The 15,705-nt window shown below is 32.1% G+C and overlaps 3 protein-coding genes across 4 annotated transcripts; 2 read left to right on the top strand and 1 right to left on the bottom strand.

The window, feature by feature from the left end:
- Window positions 1–1,824: 1,824 nt before the first annotated feature.
- On the top strand, window positions 1,825–2,326 carry LOC132717906 (cerebellin-2-like; the record flags this gene model as incomplete). The annotated part of the gene is made up of 1 exon (XM_060701489.1): window positions 1,825–2,326. A coding segment is annotated over one exon (486 nt), but the record flags the coding sequence as incomplete, so codon positions are not given.
- A 140-nt stretch (window positions 2,327–2,466) lies between these two features.
- LOC132717910 (uncharacterized) lies at window positions 2,467–10,582 on the bottom strand. Of its 2 annotated transcripts, XM_060701493.1 has the most exons (8): window positions 10,018–10,582; window positions 9,600–9,650; window positions 8,385–8,509; window positions 6,776–7,090; window positions 6,095–6,199; window positions 4,864–4,899; window positions 4,250–4,318; window positions 2,467–3,975 (listed from the first exon to the last, which is right to left on the bottom strand). In XM_060701493.1, exons 2-8 carry the CDS (start codon window positions 9,634–9,636, stop codon window positions 3,796–3,798), a joined length of 867 nt encoding a protein of 288 aa, XP_060557476.1. In that variant the 5' UTR covers window positions 9,637–9,650; window positions 10,018–10,582; the 3' UTR covers window positions 2,467–3,795. The 2 variants fall into 2 exon arrangements, with proteins under 2 accessions (XP_060557476.1, XP_060557477.1); XM_060701494.1 differs by lacking the exon at window positions 6,776–7,090 and having other exon boundaries at window positions 10,018–10,572.
- A 73-nt stretch (window positions 10,583–10,655) lies between these two features.
- On the top strand, window positions 10,656–14,262 carry LOC132717911 (uncharacterized). Its single transcript, XM_060701495.1, has 3 exons — window positions 10,656–10,764; window positions 10,993–11,361; window positions 12,186–14,262. The coding sequence occupies exons 1-3, from the start codon at window positions 10,705–10,707 to the stop codon at window positions 12,282–12,284; spliced, it is 528 nt and encodes a 175-aa protein (XP_060557478.1). The 5' UTR covers window positions 10,656–10,704; the 3' UTR covers window positions 12,285–14,262.
- Window positions 14,263–15,705: the final 1,443 nt, after the last annotated feature.

Here is a 15,705-nt window from a genome sequence, read left to right as displayed (position 1 = left end):
TAATAACATTTCAGGCAGACAACAACGGAAAAGACAATAAGGACTTAACATTACAGCAAATATATTAATAAATACAGTCAACAAAAAATACATCACAGCCAAACAAAATACATACAGAACAGAAAATACTTTCTTGAAACGGAACAAAAAGAAGTATTGCAGTGTTATAACGATGATATCATCAAATTCAATGACAATTATCTCATGGAACTTAAAACGTTTAATCAAGAGGTTTTAATGGCATAGCAAACTAACTGAAACCACATACAAATAAAAACTATTAAACCTTCCTTTATCGACCAATTCACTTAATTTAAGGTTACAATGTTTAAATGTGCCAATCTGCTATGAAAAGATTTCAAGTAAGAATATATAGAATTTACAGTTAAAGACGGTTAATTTACCAGTAATTGAGAAAAGGTAAAAAAAACACTAAGCATGCATTTAATGCTTTTCATCCATGTGTGATAAAAAAGCTAACTTACCTATTGAAGCTGCTGTCACTGAACAGACAATAGAAAATATCACTTCATCGTTCTGTCCCTATTAAAGTTTAAAAGTAATTGGCTGTATCTATATCTCTCTAAACTAGTGTCATATATAAAATAAGAAAATGTATGAGATTGCGATATTCACAACCTTAATAAACTCGCAAACTAAGTAGTAATTTTAAAAGTATATAACCCACAATCATAGTTATTTTTGCAATATTAAGGTTCAGTCAGTTTATGACGCAATCGAAAACAAATATACGTGACATATTGTAAACTTCATTAAATAAGTGTTATAGTGTGAGGAAAATATGCAGCCTGACTGGGACTAGAACTCGGGACACTGAGAAATCCTCTTACCAAAATATTTCAAAGCCGCTTAAAAATATTCTTTCCTAAATAGAGAACAATTCTGAAGCGTGACATACTCCCATGCTATATTGAAATTTGTCAATTGAGTTACTGAAAGATGTGAATTAAACTCTGAACAAGAAGAAGTCATGGTCCCCCGTTGGCGCCAAATGTCACAGGGTGAAAAAAATGTACCGTTCTGCGGCTCTATACCGACTGGGATGTCACCTTCTTCGCCATAATGTGAACAGTCATACTCAGTCAAACAGTGATATGCTGTCATAAATTACGGAAGTATTTCACAAAAATTCTACCATCGAAATGGTTATTTTATTTCCATTTAATTTTTTATAAAGAGATTATAACCGAAGTATTTTGAGGAATAACGCATGTTATGTGTTTAACACGTTTACTACTGGACTCTCCGCTTCCTTCTATTGATTGCATATTGCGGACCAAATGAAAGACTTCATGACGGACAGTTCTTAAAATTCTAAGTTCTGAACTGTCTGAATTTCCATCTTCTGCCTTTCTTTGTCGGGCACTTGTAGATGATTGTCTTGTTGCTGCCTTCCTGTAAGGCATTGCGTATTTTTGTTATGGTCATTTGTACAACACAACCTATATCGTTATTGCCTTTTCGTTTTGTTGTCTTGTCGCTAGCGAAATGCGCGAAACCGTGCATTGTTGCACTAGCGAGGAACGCTGAAACGGCGCTTTGTCTTGTGGTGCGTTGTTGCGATGTCGCCCTGTCTCTTGACATATACTAATAGCCAATCCTTCGATTTGAGCTGAGCGACAATGTGACATCGTGACAACGCGCCGCACGACAACGATCCGTTTGACGCTTAATCGTGCTGTCTCTAGCGACAACACGACACACAAAAGTATTGTAACATATAGTAACATAGTAACGATGAAGTTGATGTAACAATAAAAATAGTTTTATTATTTATTTATTTATTTATTGATATACATGTAGTCACTTGCTTTAGTTTCAGGTGCTTCAACAAATCGAATACGGAGACAGTCAGTAGAAACTCACGTAGCATTCTTTGCAAAGAGAAATGCCCATCTTCAACATGCCAGTGCTCACCTAACCGTTATCTTTGACACGATCGTAACTAATTTGGGCAATGCATACAACAGCAGTGCGGGTGTTTTCGTAGCACCGGTGGCTGGAACATACGTTTTCTCCACAACTCTGATCTCTATCAATTTCCAAAGTGCGCATGCACAGTTTGCTGTCAATGGTGCAGGTATAATAAATATGTACGTTAGCCAAGGAGATGCTACGACTGGGGATGACACGACAAGTCAAACTATTGTCCTTCAGCTACAGAAAGGTGATGACGTATCTATCCAAAACAAAGACCCTGACAGGGGTTTCCACGGTATCAGTCATAGCATATTTTCTGGCTTTCTACTGTATGAAGATTTCTCTAGCCCCGCTGTAGTTGGAAAATAAATAATGCAGAAATATATAGAGTATTTTATTTATTTTTCCCCTTATTTTGATTTTGATAAAGAAAAAAACACTCTACAGAACATGCAATTTGTACTAAATTAAGCTGCCGGTATTCATATTGTATGGAAGTATTTGAAAGCCAATATTTTTGGGCAGACAGCATGTAATTATGCTTTGGTTGTTTGTTTTTTGTAACTACTACCTTATTTATATTATGTAATGCAACATAGATATAGTTGTGTCCTCTCCAAAAAGGCACAATGTAATAAGGTGTATGTGTTACAAACGGGGTATAGAGTCAGAGGGATACACCACGCTTGTTCAGTCAGATTGTCTGTAGAATAGCCTGAATAGGAAAGACAAGATATATTCGAACATTCAAAATGTTTTCGGTATAATGAATATTTGTTTGTGTATAATTTAAACATTTATACAATAAGAAAAGAAATAATTATAGATAAATGCTGGATGAAATAAGCGTGGTTACTTTTACCCATTAACTAACTTTTAACTCCGAAGTAGAAGTGTTGCTAAAAGGCGATTTTTCTTCTGTGATCGTTCATATTTGTCTTGTCTAGTAAACCTAAAAACTTCTCACGGGAAAAGTGACAGGACTGGGATGATTAAGGTGACGTTCTATTAATAAAAAGAAGCTGAAAAAGGATTTTAAGGAACCACTCTTATTTTATCGTCAGCCCGATCTAATTAAATTAACACACAGATGGGCACCTGAGGTCTACCTTCACTAGTAAAGCTGGAAAAAAGTTACCATATGGCCTTTACAGCGCCGATTAGACTTTAACATGTTGTTTAAAACGAATCAACATTCTTTTACAAATGCTTTATATACAAATAAATGTACATACACAATGTTGTCAAAGATCTGTATAACTGATATAAATTTTTTTTGCATAGCACATGTTGTCTTTCAATACGGCAAGCTGAAAATGTCTTTATATGCACTGTAAAAGTGCATAACTAAACGGAATCAGGCATCAGTTTGGCGTGCGTTGTTGTTTGATATTGCATCCTTTGCTGTACAAGTATTTAAAAAATAAACATGTATATTTAAGAAAATTTGTTCTTTGTGTCTGAACTTTACCTAAATACTAAATAAAATATCTTACAGTAATGTGAAAACCAAAAAAATCTGTTTTGGTAACTTACTTTACAACGGTATCTGATACACTGACAAATGAATGTTTAGAAGTGAATACATATTCTTACATCTATCAGGAAAACAATGGACTGCATCGGCGTGATTTGATCCATAATAGTTATTGTATATCACTCATTGTAATAAAATAACTTTTACATATACCATGACCGTTTCCTTGTGTTTTTTTTAAATTTCTTATATATGAACTATATTTAAATGAAAGCGATGTTTTTATTTCACAAGTGTTATAACGTCTTTATGAGCACATTTGCCTGTTCTGTCTTTTCGAACACACTCTAGCCAAAATAAACATTTTACAAGCAATGTCAAATGATGTTTGTTCTTTCGACTTGTGAGAGACATCTTTCTATTCTTTGACAGAGACATTCTTTTCCTTTTCTAAGGGTATGTCGGTTCTGTGATGCATCAGGCAGGTCGTCGTAATTTAAGGTCATGACTTTTGATATTTCGGCAGTATGAATTTCAATCATATTCAAAGCGTATTCCTGAAATATAGAAAAATAACTATATTTAGAGTATAAGAGTTTAATGAATGCTTAACAACATTCTTTTTTAAATAAACATCGGATAGAAATATTAGGTGAAACGTGTTTTTTTCCCTTTTATTGACTTCTAAAACATGCTTAACATCATAAAATAACTGCATTTTAGCGTTGGCATAAGAAATTCGCCCTCTTCAAATAAAAGTGTAAGTTTTACATGTCATACTGGAGTTTACAAATAAAGATAATCTTCTCGCAAAAACTGACAGAAAACCACCTTTGGGGTGATGTTCATATCTGCTAGTAAAAGTTGGCGGCGTTCTTGGATAAAATATTCCAAATAGTCCTGAAAAATACAAGCAAAGTGATAATAAAAAAATCAAATATTTTTCCTTTACTCTCAGATATAAATGTTTACTCTCAGATAAATGTCGAGAACTTTCAATTCATGAAGAAATAGTAAGACGCTTATATCTGGCTTAATCAGCGTCTAATTTTGAATTAAATAGAGACACTAAATAGGCATATGTGTGTTTGGACGGAATTCTGTACTTTTCTTTAGTCTCACTACAAACTTGTCTCCAAGCTAGAACTTCGTCCTTGATATAACTCGAACAAAATAGAATGTTCATTATTAATTTGTATGACACGCTTTCACGGATTGCTTTTTTTGTGTGTTTTTTTTCCATTTGACATAGTTTATATAGTTAATTCGTATTTGTACACATTATACAAAACTATATAGGATCGAACTTCATACATTAAGTTAAGCAAGCACCCGTGAACATTTGTGCTCATATTTTAATTTTATTGCTGAAATTAGCAAAATCGTGAAAAGAATGAATTTTGATATAGACATAAGAATAAAAGATATATATAGTCAAAACTTACCTGACATTTGCTAAAATTGTATCTGACCACTTGAAGCTAGTTTTCATGGTTAAGTATTGTCAATGATAAAATATAGAGAAACCAAACACAGCAAAATTGATAATATTGCGGTATATGTACAGGTTTCCCTATTTCAGGGTACCTTTGTATTGTTTTCCCGTTTTGCTTTTTCAAACCGGCACACACAAAAAAAAACATTGTATATAACACTTAATAGTATTTCATATTCAATGTTTTTATGATAACTACCCTCTCCTCTTCAGCAATTATAAAGTTATCATTGTTATAAGAACATTATATTTAACATTTCCAGTAAGTTACGGCGTCCGTGTCATTTTCAGAAACAATAAAAGTCAAATCATCATCAGCCGTAATCAAAACTAGAATGCGACGTTGTATTTTGGTACATGTACATAAAAACTCAAAACGAGCCAAGAGTCTAACAGTCATTAAAACATAAAAGATGAACTTATATAAGCCTTGATCTGTAAAGAGTTGTTTTCACAGCATACAGCAAATCATTACAATCATTTGTTTATACACACCATCGCATACATGACATATGAAAACTGTTACGTACAGGTCTGTTACATCAACATAAATACTGTTTAAACTTATAATTGAGATTGTCATCCATTTTTACTTGCTTCAAGAAATTTATGACATAAACTTTTGAATAATAAACACAAAAGGATATAATAGGGTCATATTCTTAACATTCCAGATAAAAAATATTGCTTACTGATACAAAAATCCTTCAGAAATTATCCTAGGATTTTTTTAAAGCATACAGTGTGGCTGGGTGTATTTTGGGAGTTTTTGATTTCATTAAAATTTCAGCTGCAAGGAGACCAACTATTGAATCAATGGTTAATCGTTACTTAATATCTTTATACACTTATATTTCACATGTATTTAAATGTAATTATATTGGTGGACATAGATACATGATGGTTGTACGTTTGTATAACTGGAATAAAAGTTTAACAGATAAATAGTGTTTGGAGTTACATCTAATGAGGTACAATTGTGAATTTCTACAAATATTTGTTCATGACTTGTTAATGATAGAGCACAAATTTTCTAACTTCAAATCGTTGAGTATGAAAACGAAATACATTTCTGTCATGCAAGATCATCTCATTATAAAAATCATTTGTTCTTAAAAAAGAAATATTGATTAAATCTAACAATCTAAGATCACATTTCAAAATATGATTTTTAAGGATACGCTTGGTTCGCGATTCTTTCGTCCCGAGAAAACAATGATGACGTCATTACTGATGCATCTTCTTAAAAACTGGCTGCATATTTTCATCTGGAGGTCTATGTCTATCTGTTAAAAGGGTGTATTACATAACACTTTTTAAAGATAATAAGATTCCTTTTGACTTATTAGATGCATTTATTAATATATATGAAAAGCAGTGCAAAACTCTTTTTTTCTTTTAACAATGACTTTGTGAATTTTGCATTTGAGATTCGATTCAAACAACAAATAAATAAGTCTTCTAAAATGAAATAATTATGATATACCAATCATAAAGACAACACTGAACTGAATTAAATTTTAAGTAAATAAAATGTGATCCTCATATTTAATTTGAAAAATGTAGGTCCGAGTGGTTCAGGTTGGAAATTTCAAATCACTTGCCCCTCACCACTTTGATTTTTTCATGGTCAGAACCTCAGATGCCTCAATGCAAAGACGATATTGAGTCAGCAATTGAAGATATTTCAACACAGAAATCCGCCAGAGAATGAAATAATAATGACAACATTTTTCTACTTCTATCATAAAATCAGGAAGCTATGGTTCGCCATAAAATCTGGAGGTAAAGAATGTAACCAAAGATGTTTTTTGTATCAATATGCCTTTGAACCCAATCTGAAATACATGTTATTATTTTACCTTTTCTCGGTGGTAATATCTTGGAACAGCCAAAACCATTATGACCGCTATTGTTGAATTGAATTCAAAAGCAGTCCCCACTAACATAATCAGCACATATACGAAAGGAAAGTCAACGGTATCTAGCCGCCGGTCTCTAGTTGAAGTGGCTACTAGTACAATTAACGCAACCAGTGTGGCCAATAATAAAAACAATGGTATAAGTAAAACACTTCCCCACCAAGCTATATTTCTTTTCTTCAAGAAGTCGTAGGTCTTCATCACAGGATCACTATTTACTAATTGTACAACATCGCGCAAAAGCCCTTCAGAAACCTATAATTAGATGTACGTGTGTGTAATGCATTAGTTTCAATTCCGGACATGATATTTGTATACATTATGTAACAATAAAAAAGCATATGTCAAAGTATATCATCTTAAACGACCATTGGTCATTCTGGTGTTTAATCTTTATCTGACATTTTAATGAAATATAAAAGAATAAAACTTTGAAAAGTGGGATCCCGCTACAGCATTGGAAACAAAAAGTTGAAAATCTCATATTCGCGTGCGTGCGTGCGTGTGTTTGTGTGTGTGAGTAAGCGTGTGTTAACACATCGAATTATGAGCATTATTTATTCCTTAAGCCAAATGAATTAAATGAAAACATAAGCTATTGACTGTTGTGTTTTTTCTTTTGAAATGAAATGTAGAAGAAAATGTGTTTTGGCGTTTACTAAAGTATTTCTGGAATGTTGACGATTACTTATACCTGAAATTATATTAAGTAGCACAAATTTTTTTTAAGAGTATCAATTCGGCTGTGGAGGGTTATCATTTGAAAAATTTGCTATATAATTGCCTGATTTATGTTAATGCGGGGGTATTTAAATTTAAAATACCAATTGAGAATCATTAACCATAAAATTTATGAGCTTAGTTTATTCTTAACTAAATTATTGAAACATAAGCTAATGACTGTGTTGTTTTGTACCAAAGAAATGTAAATGTTTAGACGTATGGTGTTGGCGCGTTTACAAAACATTTATTGGTGGATAATTTTGGTAAATGTTGACGATTACGTAACCTAAAATGATATTAGGTAGCCAAATTTTAGAGGGTATCATCCGGCCCGTGGCGGTTATACATGTTATAAAAATTTGGCTACATTATGCTATTTTATGTTACGTAATCGTCAACATTTACCAAAAATATCCACCAGTAGATGTTTTGTAAACGCCCCAACACCATACTTATATAAACACCTACAGTTTTGGTAAAAAGTAACACATTTGCTTATGCTTCAATAATTTGGATAAGAATGAACTAATTTACTGGTTCATGATAACTAAATTGGTATCGCTAATTATCACATTACTATTTCTTAGTTCAGTTAAGTCTTCATCGCATGACAGTGCTTTCAATCACAACCAATTTTAAATTTTTGGGGTGTGCTTAACATATTTCCAGGTGTATATTTGTTCTCTTTTTTATTAATTGCTTTCAAGGGATATCCTCTTTTAACACATGTTATGAGCTGTTAAAAATATGATAAATGATAGTAATATAAAAGAAAAGTAATTAATGTTTGGAGAGAAAATGTAAATATTTGATAGGTTTTTCTTACCTTCATTTGACTATTTGTTAGCTCTGTAAGTAACTTTCTGTTTACGCGAAACTTACGCTTTGCAGGTCTGTTAAATCGAAGTTTGTCTTTCTCGACAGGAATTTCAACACTGTACCCATTTTCAACTTAAATATTAGATATAGAAATGACAAAAAATACTAAAATATGAAAAGAAAAAAGTTTAAATACCAATGTTAGTGGGGTCATAGTAGTTTCGACACCATACAGCCAGAAAGAACCATAGTACCGCCATTAAGGTATACCTTGTAGAGCACAGGTAGACACGGACCAAACACGGGACGGACAAATAGGCTGAGTGTGGAGATGACGAATAGTTCAACCTTGTAAGTATACATGTAATGTATAAAATTTGTCATCGTTTGATATACTAGTATATATATTGTACAATTCAGTTTTTGTATTTCTCTTTTCAGCTTCCGGACATTTTGTAAATCGAAAGAAAATATATTGCTGACAAGTTTTATTGTACATTTAAAATTTGTTTAAAAAATTTGGAATGGTATCACATACAGATGAAAATCGGAAAACAATAACAAATTTTAATCAAGAACAAATTATGAACTGCCTGTCTAATGATACGAGAACGAATTATTTCTGAACTGACATTTTAGTTAGTCAATGAAATTCCCTGTTACACAAACTAATTGTGATTTACCATTATTCAAGTGATAAAAATATGTTTTATTTATGTTACAATGCATATTTTGAATACAAGAAACAAATTACGGAATCAGAACATCCGTGTAATTTGTTAGATCTGAAATGCTTTTTTGAACAATTATTGTGTCCGGTATCCAGCTGGGTGACTTACTGGTCTTTTTTTAGTCAAAAGTCATGTTCAGTTGACGGAGCTATCCCTTGTTTAGCTTTTCATACTATAATTTTCATTTGTTAACTACCATTATCAAATAATATTTCTCATTACTAAAAATATAACATATCAAAATGAATTAATGACATAGAAGAAAAAAGTTTTGAAACTGAGGTTGCTGATTATTTATAAAGCTCGTCCAAGTATACAAGTAACAGTTGCCTATGATTATTATAACACGATGATCCAGGTCGTAAAATAAAAGCGAACACTATCGAAAAGGGCTTTGGTATGGATATATCAATTAAATAGACAGTATCATGTGAGTAATATGTGAATACATGTAGTATTTATTTATATAAGAAATCAATATTCAAACTTACATCTGGCTATAACGTTCGTGAATTCTAGTGGAAACATGCTCTTACTCAAATCTGAAATTCAAATAAAAACCCACGTGCATTATAAACAAGATAACATATCAATTGTAAACAGGCCAAGTCTACGCCCCTACGCCCCTTCAACCAGTTAATCAGATATTAATGATTCAGCGGTTCAATCGAAAGTGGTGTATACATGTATTTGAATTTCAAAACTTCAGAAGATGCATTTTATAATGATCATTTTAGTGATCATAGAACCTTTATTTTCAGATAGTCATAAATTGTTTTAACAATGTAAAAAACATTCAAGATAAAATATAAAAATCGATGATCAATTTATAACAAATACAGATTGTTAAAATACAACCTTATTATTGCTACGGAACTATTTTACCAGGTATATTTAATAGATACTTACCCAAACTCTCTACGGATTCTGCTATTTTACTGGCTACCCCAGCTGCATCGACACATCTTGCATTAATAAACGTCAGAAATGAAAGAAGAGAGAATGTTTCTTCGCCAACATCTTCAAGAATAACTGGAACTATACATGGAATTTTCTCATCGAATGATGCGGCTAAAGCAATCTTTTGTTGATAACTACACCATTCGTCGTTTGTAAAGCGCTATGACAGAAATAATACAATTTTTACTGACTCTTTCATTCCCGCTTTCATGAAATTAAACTTGTCCACACCAGGGTAACAATCAACTAACTACATCATATAAACATTTCAAGTGGAAACGTTCTTTTAGTAAGATGATAATTTCCTCAACTTGTTCACGATCGTCCTCGGCAGCTACGATATAAAAATAATACTTCTTTCCTGTTGGTAAATTCAAGCACTTGTGTCTCAAATTCCGATTCATTTCGTTATTCAAATCCGCCATTGTTTTTTAATTGTTATTCAATAATTCATATATCTTCAAACAATAGATTATGTCTATAGAACGTGTTTATCTAAACTAAACATTAAACAATACGAGTTTCAATAATTAAATATCGAGTGTTATTTACCTTGTAACCCATGCCATTCAGTTTATAAATGTAAACAAAAGTTGGAAAACGCACCTTTGACTTTCGATTATTTTTTATATCGAAATGGAAATCAAATACTACTCTCTGTGCATTATTTATTCATTTGCGATAAATCAAGTACAAGTAAGTATATTCATAATCGAAATTATGTTTGATATTGTTATCTTTATAAATAATAATACAGTATCAAAGCTAACCTTTGATATAGTTAATATTAACAAATTATTCTACAAGTTATATGGTAATTTATGACAAAAAGTAAGTGCATTCTGTTTGATATTGACAATAACTCGTGTTTTAGAATTTAATATTTGCAAGGAATTTTTATTATGATACTTATCTGTTTTTCAGGTATTATGTGCTGATATAAACAAAAATGAAAGTTCCATGCTACATACTGGAACGGACGTAACACCTTGTAAATCTGGACAGGTTTTAAACGGGTCAGATTGTATAAATATTACTGAATGTAGATTTCCGGTTCTGTCAAATAGACGATGTATGCAGCGAAGTCCTGTTGGCTACATCTATTTTACGATGAATGATGACTTTGATGACTACCAAGGTTACCATTATACATTAGCAGATATTGATCAAAATCCGTGTTACAATAAAAATACGTTTTATGTTCTCATAGGTTTGATTGCTATCTTGAATTGTGTTTACATTGTGTTCGTAAAGATGTTTCTATCAACAAACAAGTATTCTTTGGAAAAATTGGTATGACATTTTAAATATTTTAATAACATTTCTTTGTTACACTACACAAAAAAACTCACACAAACGATTGTATGCAACAAATCTAGACACTAACATTTTTAGTTTAAACATATTTATTCAGCAAATATACAAACAAGTATTCTATGGAAAAACTGGTATGACATTTTATGGTTTCTTTTCAGTAATAATTCTTTCTTTGTATAACTCTAGACCGAAAACCATTAAAAGATTGTGTGCTACATATTTAATCAACAAATCTAAACACTAACCTATTTAGTTAAAACATATTTTGCAAATTTACAAGCATGTATCATTTTTCATCACAATATACATATGGATTGGAAAACAAGCGTAACATTTGCCTAACTTCCTTTCTATTAACTTATTTATAAATGTGAAAAATTATTGCGTGTGGTAGGATATGTAGATGCAAAAGAGCTTTCATTTACATGCAAAATCAGATACGATGTGATTGTATTTTTTTTTGTTACCATGGAAATCTCGCTGCTATGTTTATTCCTGTGCTGAAAAAAGCAATTAAGTTGGTCATTTATAATTATGATTTCTTTTTATCCTATTTAATGATGAAATCTAGATTAATTGACATACATTCGTCGTTGCGTTAAATTGGGTTGCTTAACTTAATTTAACGTTACAATGTGATATATTTGTACTTTCATAAAAACGAAGTATTATCTCACCAGAAAATAATGCATTGTTTTAAGTTAATTTCCAATACTTATAAAATGTATATAAATGCGACTTTGGTCAGTGTTTTAACTATCGTCTGTTGTCTAGTAAATGTACATGTTTTTGTCTTACAGAAAACCTTCGTCTGCTGTAAAACACAAACTGGAGAACGTGAAAGACTGCTAAATATCAATACAGATGATGATACACCGAATTATAATAGTTTACCGTAAAGGGTATAAAGCTACATTATTTGTATATTAGACTGTCACTAATTTGCAACATATTTTGTTTGTATCTTGATAAAAAGATCCCAAAGTGTTTAAACTGAAAGAAATTCTACTTGTAAATTTCTGAATGGGTATTAGAAAATGCATGTTAAACCTATTTAAAAAATCACAGCGGGATCTTTTATTATGTTCTTTTTTATAATTTATGTGTTTATAATAGCATAGTGAACACTTTTTTGTGTTAACTCATTTCAGATATGATTGAAAGAATATGAAAACCACCTGATTATATTTGTTTTTTATATTTTTCAATTTAAAATGTAAACAGTAACGCTATGCGAAACATGGAACTTTATTAAATTCTTTAGAAATGTTAAACATGGGTTAAATAATGCTTCAATAGTTATGTTTTTAATAATGGGTGTCTGTGTTAGTTTTAAGTTTTTGACTGTGTTAATTTTGTAAATTATTTTTACTTTTTAAATATTTTAGATGTTTAACAGCTGAAAACAGTAACGTTAAATGTGCAGTAATTAGTCGTAAATATAGCAAAATACTAATTCACCATGACTTATAGCTAAATACTAATTCACTATGACTATATACAATTGCTCAGAGAGAAAAAGAAGCAAAGATTATGAATTTATAAATTATGGCAAATAGATATTTTTTCGAAACTGTAACAAGAAATCAAAAAAGAAAGTTTTTTGAGAAATAAAACTGATAGCATTTCTGGGACATAATGGGCCTGTTATAAGCTTAACCCATTACTTCATGAGCATTTTGTGAAAAATGGCTGTTTTCATTGAAAAGTCTCCCGTTACAAGTTCAAATTGCTATAAAACTATAAAAAGTGCTTCAACAGTAACCAGACTTGGCACAAATGTTGACTGGACTATTGCCCTTGCAGCAACATGCTCAGGCTTAAATTTTCTGTTACCATGGCAACGAGGGGACATCTTAAAATTGCCAAAAATCAATATTTTGCGTTGACTTTTTCCATCAAAATTGGTTTCAAAGTGCTGCAATTTCTCAATGGATTGAGATAGAGTCAAATGCTTTTCAGCGTTGCTTACACGTTATCTTATGATCAATCTGGGGTCATTTATAGCCTCTCAAAAGTCCAAAATTTTCTTGGCGATGAGGGGGACTCAGCCCCCCTTCAAACCCCTCAAACAGAAGACGGCACATCCCCCTTCTGGCAACCCCCTGATGTATCTTTTGGTTGGGGCCGCGCCGAAAAAGAGGTCACTTTTTTAACAACATTTCTCAAACAAAAACAAGTGTTGGGGGCCTAAATAAGCCATTTTTTGCCCATTTGAGACAACAAAAAGGTGGGGGGGGGGAGAAAAAGGCGTTGAAAGGCGTGTATATAACGTAATTGGTTAAGACAGTGATGATAATATTATGTATGTTATGCTTTGTTATGTGATATATATGCTGGTTATATAGCGTGTTAAATAACTCAATAAACTACTTGTACAGACGACATTTTCACGTTGTATTTTCTTCTTCTGTCAAAGCCGTTAGAACCTTTATTTCTTTGGGAAGACGAAAATAACAATAAATATGTGAAAGTACACAAATTCAATTATCTACTACAACAGGGCTTAGCCTAATGACAATGTTATTTTGTTTAAAAAAAACTACTATTAGTTTATCAAAAACTTATTAAGCCACACATCCCCCTTCTGGCAACCCCCTGATGTATCTTTTGGTTGGGGGCCGCGCCGAAAAAGAGGTCACTTTTTTAACAACATTTCTCAAACAAAAACAAGTGTTGGGGGCCTAAATAAGCCATTTTTTGCCCATTTGAGACAACAAAAAGGTGGGGGGGGAGAAAAAGGCGTTGAAAGGCGTGTATATAACGTAATGGGTTAAGACAGTGATGATAATATTATGTATGTTATGCTTTGTTATGTGATATATATGCTGGTTATATAGCTGGTTAAATAACTCAATAAACTACTTGTACAGACGACATTTCCACGTTGTAATTTCTTCTGTCAAAGTCGTTGGAACCTTTATTTCTTTTGGAAGACGAAAATAACAATAAATATGTGAAAGTACACAAATTAAATTATCTACTACAACAGGGCTTAGGCTAATGACAATGTTATTTTGTTTAAAAACTACTATTAGTTTATCAAAAACTTATCAATCCACACATCCCCCTTCTGGCAACCCCTGATGTATCTTTTGGTTGGGGCCGCGCCGAAAAAGAAGTCACTTTTTAACAACATTTCTCAAACAAAAACAAGTGTTGGGGGCCTAAATAAGCCATTTTTTGCCCATTTGAGACAACAAAAAGGTGGGGGGGGGGGAGAAAAAGGCGTTGAAAGGCGTGTATATAACGTAATGGGTTAAGACAGTGATGATAATATTATTTATGTTATGCTTTGTTATGTAATAGATATGCTGGTTACATAGCTGGTTAAATAACTCAATAAACTACTTGTACAGACGACATTTTCACGTTGTATTTTCTTCTACTGTCAAAGCCGTTGGAACCTTTATTTCTTTGGGAAGACGAAAATAACAATAAATATGTGAAAGTACACAAATTCAATTATCTACTACAACAGGGCTTAGCCTAATGACAATGTTATTTTGTTTAAAAAACTACTATTAGTTTATCCAAACTTATTAATCCAAAATGAAAATGATGTCTAAGCCTCAGAAATGAATGGACTTTCTCATCTTTAGAAGTTTATAAAGGTTTAACCCATTACTTCATGAGCATTTTGTGAAAATGGCTGTTTTCATTAAATGTCTCCCGATACAAGTTCAAATTGCTATCAAACTATAAAAACTTCTTCAATACTAATCAAACTTGACACAAATGTTGACTGGATCGCCTTTGTAACAACATGCTCAGTCTTAAATTTCCTGTTACCATGGCAACGAGGAGACATCTCAAAATTGCCAAAAAGCAATATTTTGCATTGATTTTTTCCATTAAAATTGATTTCAAAGTGCTGCAACTTTTCAATTGATTCAGATAGAGTCAAAGGCTTTTCAGCGTAGGTTACACGTTACCTTATGATCGACCTGGAGTCATTTTTAGCCTCTCACAAGTCCAAATTTTTCTTTGCGATGAGGGGGACTCCGCTCCCTTCAAATCCCCCTTCTGGCAATCCCCTGATGTATATTCTGGATGGGAGCGGCGCCGAAAAAATGCTCACTTTTTTATCAACATTTCTCAAACGAAAATATGTGTTTGGGGCACAAAAAGTACGTTTTCTTCACTATTTGAGGCATAAAAGATGGGGGGTCGAAAGTGCGTTGTTTCGCGTATATATGAGGTAAAAGGTTAAGAGCATGTTAGGAGCCTGTTACTTGAAGAAACTAGCTCTTAATGTAAAATTCTTTGTCATGAAAGTAGCAAAATGTAAACAAAAATAGTATTTTTATAACTATAATA

The sequence above is a fragment of the Ruditapes philippinarum genome, unplaced genomic scaffold (assembly GCF_026571515.1).
Source record: "Ruditapes philippinarum isolate M1 unplaced genomic scaffold, ASM2657151v2 ctg1858_1_1_1_1, whole genome shotgun sequence".
In the NCBI taxonomy this organism is placed as follows: domain Eukaryota; kingdom Metazoa; phylum Mollusca; class Bivalvia; order Venerida; family Veneridae; genus Ruditapes; species Ruditapes philippinarum.
The sequence above is the reverse complement of the archived record's forward strand: the minus strand, read 5'-3'. Positions and strand labels throughout refer to the sequence as shown.